The 7,599-nt window shown below is 40.6% G+C and overlaps 1 protein-coding gene across 1 annotated transcript; it reads left to right on the top strand.

The window, feature by feature from the left end:
• The first annotated feature begins 37 nt into the window (after nt 1-37).
• Nucleotides 38-7,273, top strand: slc16a9b (solute carrier family 16 member 9b). Its single transcript, XM_053639800.1, has 6 exons — nt 38-2,364; nt 2,964-3,197; nt 4,183-4,326; nt 4,764-4,859; nt 4,944-5,783; nt 5,887-7,273. The coding sequence occupies exons 2-6, from the start codon at nt 2,993-2,995 to the stop codon at nt 6,069-6,071; spliced, it is 1,470 nt and encodes a 489-aa protein (XP_053495775.1). The 5' UTR covers nt 38-2,364; nt 2,964-2,992; the 3' UTR covers nt 6,072-7,273.
• The last annotated feature ends 326 nt before the right edge of the window (nt 7,274-7,599 follow it).

Genomic DNA, 7,599 nt, shown 5'->3' with positions numbered 1-7,599 from the left:
TTGCCTGATCTTGAATCGTTTCAAAGTAATAACAGGTTTGTTATTACTGTAAAGACTCGTGTACTGAGTTTCAGAGAAGTGTTCACTACAGGCTAGGATGAGGTAAGAACCCGCATTGTACGAAGTTGCACTCTGTCCTGGATAAAAGCTTCTGCCGATTGACTAAAAGCATTTTTCAAATGTAATCTGGTTAACTTTTCCAATTCAAACAGTTCTCACTGTAAAGGCACGGGATGAGCGTTTGCTCTTCTGTCAGAAGCTGCTGTGGAAAGTGAGCTCTTCACCTTGCACTCGGAGTATCAGTAGGAAAGTCCTCTATGCTGGCATGTGTGCACTCGGATTCATGATTTTATCTGCTTGTGTAAACAGGATCTCAGGTTAGGCAAACGTAGAGTGGCTTTAAATGTTTAAATCCAGGTGCCCGTCACTGAAACCGGCGCTGGGTTGATCGGGTTTGCTGTAACGCACACGAGTAGTGTTCACATGTGATTTGTGTGCATGGTGTACGCGTGCATGCTTCTGGACTTCAGCACCAACATTTGAGCAGGATGATCTGTGTAAATTAGTATTTTGTCATCTGGGGAAACTTAAATAGCTTATTATGTAGTACTAAATGAAATAAAATTTTACACCGATCATCCTGTTAAAAAGTTTAAATCCCTCTGACTTAATGTAGTGCAAATTCTTCTCACTGAGGGTTACATTCTTTGTACCTTCAAGTAAAGATCTCAAGCCCTTTAAAACCTGTATGACGTGCAAAACTGGATCTTGAAATTATGGTTTTACTTTTTGATCATACAGTTGCCCCTTTTTGCCATCTCAGATCTCCGGTCCTTAGTTCGATCCTAAGCTCGGATTCCTTTCAGTGTAGACTTTCCATGCACGTTCTCCTTGTATCCAAGTGGGTTTCCTCTGGGTTCTCTGGTTTCCTCCTATCTCCAATTTTTATTTTTTTTTTTAAAACGGTGTAGGTGACACTAAATTTCCCAGTGTGTGAATGAGGATGTGAACGTGTGCGTTTGTGCAAGATGCATCGAAATGGACTGACGTTCCCATCTCATAGTGTTCCCGGGATTGCCTTAGGATCGTCCTCAACCCTGACCAGGATAAAGCAGTTACTACAGATGAATGAATGAATGAATGAATGAATGAATTTTGTTGTTGTTGATATATTTGTGCTGTATTGGACAATTCTACTTCCCTTAATTATTTACATCCCTTAATTTATCTCCAGGCTACGTATGACACCACTCTGCCCTGCTGGAAAAAAAACCCAATAGAAACCCTCATATTATTTTCTAATGGCTATAATGGGAATTGTATTGCTTTTAATGGAAACTGTAAAGGTCCCTGTGAGTCTTCTATCGGTGGCATGTTATGTCTAGCGGATACCATTTAGTACCGGTAATGGTTTTAATGGTTAGTTGATGGTTTGTAATGGTATTTGTAGCGGACGGTTTCTATTGTGTGTGTGTGGGGGGGTGGAATTTTATTTTCCATTTTTCACTACAACCACCTATTAGAAACGTCCACCAAAGAGACAGCTTTAACTCTTCAAGAGTAAGCATTTCTTCCAACTCTTGTTTATTTGACATCCTTTCCCTTGCCACCATTTGGTTTCCTGGTTGCCATTGGTGACCGCAGCGGTGCTAGCGTCCTCTCAGACTGCATACTAGCGTACTAAACAGCCAAGTGCACACCAGTACAGGCATAAAAGTATAGTGGTATATTATTTAGTACGGTAGTATGATGGTTAGAACGTGGCACGTTTCGGCTGTAGACACTGGTGGCAGTTATGTTGTCTTTAGTAACCGGTTTGGACCGGAACAGATACACTTGCTGCTAACTGCTAATAATAATCATAATAATACACACGCGCAACATGTTTAGCATGAATGCTAACAAAGTGTTGATGATGTCTGGCTTTTCCTGTCTCGTTTTTCACAAATTTGTCCAATTCGCCTGGCATTTCCCTTCCAGACTAAACGAACACTTATTCAGTAGCTATCAGACATGCTGTAATTGGGCTTTTCTGTGGTGCCTTTGTCTGGCTGGGAAGTTATAAGAGCATCGAAATGTGAGCAGACCAGCAGGAACAGCTTCAAACCGGTTTCTGCACCGCCGCAACAAAAGCGGCTCCAGCACACTGCCTGAACTCAGACAGAGAAACACATACACACACTCTCACACGCAGTGGACAGCTGGTATGATTCAGTTGCATAAGAGTGTAACCAAAATTCGTGTTTTCTTGTCATTTATCCAAAACGTCATGATATTACGGTCCGGTCGTGTAGCGGTCCAAAGACGCAGTTCAGCATCTTAACTGCGCTCTTTTCATTTCAGCGACTGGCTGCACATTCCTGGGTAAGTCGTGTTTATTTTATTATTATTATCATTTTTAAAAAAACTTTCTAATCATTTCGTTTGAATTCTGTTAGTTGTTGTTGTCAGAGCTAAACCAGAATTATCCATATTTTTTTATTTTGCACGGTTGTTACTTTCGTTTCCTTGTTTATTATTTATTTATTTATTTATTTATATTTTTATGCAGATGCATAGGCTGTTGGCTTGTTTACATTTTTGACATCCGGTTTAAATGGAGATTTTAAAAAAAAAAAGAAAAAAGCACTGCAACATTGGCGTCATAGTGAGCACAACAACATTAGAAACAAGATGGCTAATTCCCTTCCAAACGACTCCATATACCCCATACAAGTGCACTAGATAGGGTTTAGAAACCATTATTTCACACCATATGTTATAATGCACTATAGGGACCCATTTTATAATCCAACTCCTGTCTCTTTAGAGCATGGCCATGCATGGTGTTCAAGTTGATGTAGTGTACAGTAAGTGGCGTTCTCGTTAACGAATAAGTGGGGTAAAACTTCACGTACGACGACAACAGCAAAAAAAAGTATTGGTGTGTTTATATAATGTACTTTTCTTCTCGTTCTGCACAGGATCTCTTTGAAGAACCTAGCCTCTAAGAATGAGTCTACAGAGCTCTAAGAAAGCCATGGATGGGGGCTGGGGCTGGGTCATTGTAGTGGCCTCGTTCATAGCCCAGCTCCTCGCCTACGGCTCCCCCCAGTCTGTTGGAGTGCTCTACCCCGAGTGGCTCGATGCCTTCCAAGAGAGCAAGGGGATGACCGCGTGGGTGGGTTCTCTCGTCTCCGGGGTCGGCCTCATTGCCAGTAAGTTGGACAGGGTGTTACATTAAAATGTAACTGCGGTAAAAGTTTACCCAGGTCACAGTACGGACAGATCCGTAGGACGGTCAGTCAGTCATAAGAAGGCTAAAACTGCAGGGAAAGTGCGTATATTCCCGCAAACTACTCTTTGAAGCCTCCGCCGTAAATTCTTTACTGAGTAGGCATGTGCTCTATGGGGGATCGTTTCATATAATAGCCTAATACTTAAGAGTAATCCAGGTTAAGCACTTGCACTGAACTCTACCCACTGAGTACCTTTCAAATTAGGTGGTTACTCTTAGCACCAAATGTTGGATACAATGAAGAGCTGTGGTTATCAGAGTGGGGTCCTTCTTCTGCTGGAAAGTTCAGGAATAAAGAAGTTTCATGGCTCTAATAAATGGACAGAATACTATCGTACACATTTGAGTAACGTGGCTAATATTTGAATCATTGGCTTATGTTCATAAAATAAATCTGTACTACTTTTTGTAAAAGAAAAAAAAAGAAGCTTTCAGAACCACTGCCTTAGAAATCATATACAGTACAAAAGCAAGCAGTAATCCTATCCATAGACTCAGTAACTAGTGCTGATGAGTCACTTTTTAAACTATGGACTCTTTTATTTTGGCAATGAAAAATGATGAAACGCCAACATGGGTGTTACAATGTTCTCAACCCCATTGAACTGATAAGTCCTGACCTGGCCTCGTCAGCATTTCTTCTTCTGAAACAAGCTATTAAATATGTGAAATAAAGTGCAGTGTGATAATACATGTTCCATCACACTATTGGCAAGTCAAATTGTTTTTTGTCCTTATTGTTGTTAGCCAAATATGTTGCTGCAAGAATCCTCGGAGTGCATGTTCAGTTTACTGTATACTGGCTTGATTATAATCCACTGCTTTTTTTAAAAAATGATTTTTTTTATGATCATATCCACGGTGTTGTTTTTTAACAGGATGACATTCTCGTTTTTTTTGCGCAGGTCCCATATGCAGTGCCTGTGTGGTAAACTTCGGAGCCAGGCCTGTGACCATTTTCAGCGGAGTCATGATTTCTGGAGGCCTAATGCTTAGTGCCTTCGCTCCCAATGTCCACTTCCTCATGTTTTCCTATGGCGTAGTCGTCGGTACGTCCTGTGTTTTATGTTTGCAGAGGAAATCCCTCGACTGTTGGTTGTAAAATTAGGTCAGTGGACTAACAATGGCAGCAGGATTTAGGGTTGAACTGCTGTATGTTTCTATGATCATCTGAGGAGGAACGTTTGAAACATTTAAACACAGTCCTATGGTACATTGGACCTTTTTTTAATGCATTAATGCTGAAATGGAAATTTGAATGATATCCTTTAAATAAATGAAAAAAAAAAACGTTTATTTAAAGAGATTATAATACAATACAACATTTGTTAGTTGTTTGGAATGGGAAAAGGGTGGAAAGCTACAGAAAAGCTATATAAAAAAAACCCCATGCATTCCTTTATAATCACATTTAAGCAGATAACTATAGTTTGCTAGTGGATTTGTGTAATTGCCCTCTAATAGCCTCGTGCTTTCTTTTAAACAGGAGTCGGCTGTGGACTCGCGTATGCTGCTACTGTGACCATCACATGCCAGTACTTTGATAAGAAGCGTGGCCTTGCTCTTGGCATCGTTACTACAGGTAAATCCATTAAACATAGTTAATGCTGTGTTAATAACCATTAGCATAAAATGTTGTAATACTACATTCATCATCACTTTTCAGGTACAAGTATTGGAGGATTCCTTTATGCCACTGCACAGAACGAGTTCATTGAGCTTTTCGGTCTTGATGGCTGCCTGCTGCTCATTGGATCGTTTTCACTGAACATCGTTGCCTGTGGTGGACTGATGAGACCGTTACACTTGCCCGCTTACTACCTCAAGCAGAGAGCTGCCCTGGTGGAGAAGGCTGAAGAGAAGCTCAATGAAAGGCCCCTGGCCCTGGACCACTCCATCAAAAAGGACCTGCCTGTCACTGATCTGCTGATCCCAGTGGAGACCAAAGACACCTTGGCTTCTGAAAAGGAACTGCTGATCTGCTCAGCCTTGGTCAGACTGCTCAAGAAGAAGCAAAAGGCCTACATCGAGTACTTGAACTCCATTGCTGAAAGAATGAAGGATCGGGTATTTGTAGCCATGTGCTTGGCACTGTTCTTCTACACCGTTGGGGCATTTCCTCCACTGCTCTTTCTGGAGGACGTAGCCCAAAGTGGGGGTTTGATTGAAGGCATCAGCGTTGTCCCTCTGGTCTCAATATTTGCTATTGCAGGGGGCATTGGGAAGCTTCTCCTGGGAATGGTGATGGACATCCGCTGGATGAACAGCTTTTTTCTGTACGGAGTCACGCTCGTAGGCAGTGGCATGGCACTGCTGCTGATCCCTTTCACTACGAGTTATGTAGGGCTCCAGGTGATCTCAGCAGTGCTGGGTTTCTTCTCAGGGAACTGGTCCATCACACCCTACATGACCACCAAGGTGGTTGGCATAGAGCGGCTCACAGAGGCCTACGGGATCTTGATGTTCTTTGGTGGATTTGGGATCATGCTGGGACCTCCAGTCGTAGGTAAGCATAGCCGTTGCTGTTTAACCCAATACCACTATCTTGGCCCGTGTATCCTGCTTGCTGCCAAATGATTACGCTGACGAGTTCCTCTTGTTGCTTGCAGGCTGGTTCTATGATTGGCTGCAGTCCTATGACCTGGCTTTCTACTTCAGTGGGAGTTGTGTGCTGCTGGGTGGAGTGCAACTTCTAATCTCTGCCCTGTCCTGCTGGGACAAAACCCACGACTCATCTGCCAAGCCTGAAGCAGAGTGCACTCATAACTGTGACCGTGTGGCTGCCGTAGCCTAAAGGATGGACAATCTTTTCTTTGCCAGTGATTTGTCTGCTCAAAACCATGGCTGAATCTGAAGATGTTTTTGGTTGATTTTACTTTTATGCCTTATTGTTAGTTGATGTTTGAATTTTTGTCATTTGATGCTTCAGTCGGTGTTTTGAAAACACCAATGGACTCAAACTCATCCTGTTTTCAGTTGTCTTTACCTAGCCTTGTTTTATGAGGCTACAGGGTATGGTGTCAAATTAAAAAAAAAAAAAAAAAAGAGGCTAATTCTTCATTATTGATGCCGTCTGTTTTTCTTGAAACGCATGTCCATGCATTGTGTTTCTTTTATATTGTAGTAACCGAGATCATTATACCATGACACTCATTCAGGACATGATGCAAATGTCCAACATGGTTGTATTGAAGATGGACCACTATACTACGTTCTGGTCCCTTATTAATGACATCTTCAATTTGATTGTTAGTTGTTTGTGTTAATGTTGTACCAAAGTTAAAAAAAAATGTTTTTTATTGTATTGGACATAGGGTTAAATCGACAATCTCATGCCACAAATTTTAAACCCAGTCTGTTTTTGTGCTGCTGAAGTCGTCTTTTCCATCGAGTGTTGGCCTGTGATCATCAGGAGCACAGTGTGTTTCAACAAGGTGACTAACCGGACTCAAAAACTATTCAAGTGTTCGATGTGTGTCAGTCCACTTGGATTTCATTTCATTTCAAGCAAGTCAATATATTTCAAGCAATATGTAGATATTTTTTGTGTCTATTTCTATTTGTTTGCACTAACATTTCTAGACTGTTGTATTTTTTTACATGCACTGAAGTAGGTTGCGCAGTGTTGATTTTCTGTATCGTTTGTGTCTTTCTTATATGAAGAGTTATTTTACTTGAACTGCTGCTGCATGATATTATTATTATTATTATTATTATTATTATTATTATGTAAAAAAAAACAAAAAACAAACAAAAAAAAACCTTGACAAATGATGATCTTTGGTTAGAGTCATACCAGGTGTGAAAGACCCATACACTGTCTTCGCACATGATGCCACCTGTGATATTTATGTATGTTGTTTTTGTTTTGTTTTTTACTTTAAATATGATTTTTAAAATTAGAAATAAACTAAGCTTGATTAAAGCAGTTGTCAGCATCTATTGAATATAATTTAGCAGTACTTTTTAACACATGATGGTGAACACTGTGGCGATTGCAATCATAACCTACAAGTTCAGAAGGTGTTGATTGATTAATTTTTTAGAACAGCAGCTCTGACCGTAGCGTTGGCTGCAAGGCAAATCACAGGTTTATATTAATGCACTCTTTCTAATACGTTATCATTTCTATAAGAACAACTTATTCACATGAACAGCAGCCGCTCCAGATCATTTATGCCTAATATTGAACGGATTTCTCCCGTCATTTATCAAAGAGAAATGTATAGTCGTTAATATTAAAGTGAAGTTTCCGTAAGGATATGTTAAATAAACATTTATTTAAGCAGTCTCTGAGGTCAGCAACAAGTTCTCAGTAATGA

Source organism: Ictalurus furcatus, chromosome 13 (genome assembly GCF_023375685.1).
Source record: "Ictalurus furcatus strain D&B chromosome 13, Billie_1.0, whole genome shotgun sequence".
Taxonomy (NCBI): Eukaryota; Metazoa; Chordata; class Actinopteri; order Siluriformes; family Ictaluridae; genus Ictalurus; species Ictalurus furcatus.
This window is presented reverse-complemented; position numbering and strand designations above follow the sequence as displayed.

What these genes read in the sequence shown, in the direction of transcription:
- slc16a9b (XM_053639800.1), top strand. Translation starts at nt 2,993, where the DNA reads ATGAGTCTACAGAGCTCTAAGAAAGCCATGGATGGGGGCTGGGGCTGG. An exon ending in TCTTGGCATCGTTACTACAG is followed by an intron (nt 4,860 to 4,943) that starts GTAAATCCATTA and finishes ATCACTTTTCAG; the next exon opens with GTACAAGTATTGGAGGATTC. An exon ending in GCTGGGACCTCCAGTCGTAG is followed by an intron (nt 5,784 to 5,886) that starts GTAAGCATAGCC and finishes TGTTGCTTGCAG; the next exon opens with GCTGGTTCTATGATTGGCTG.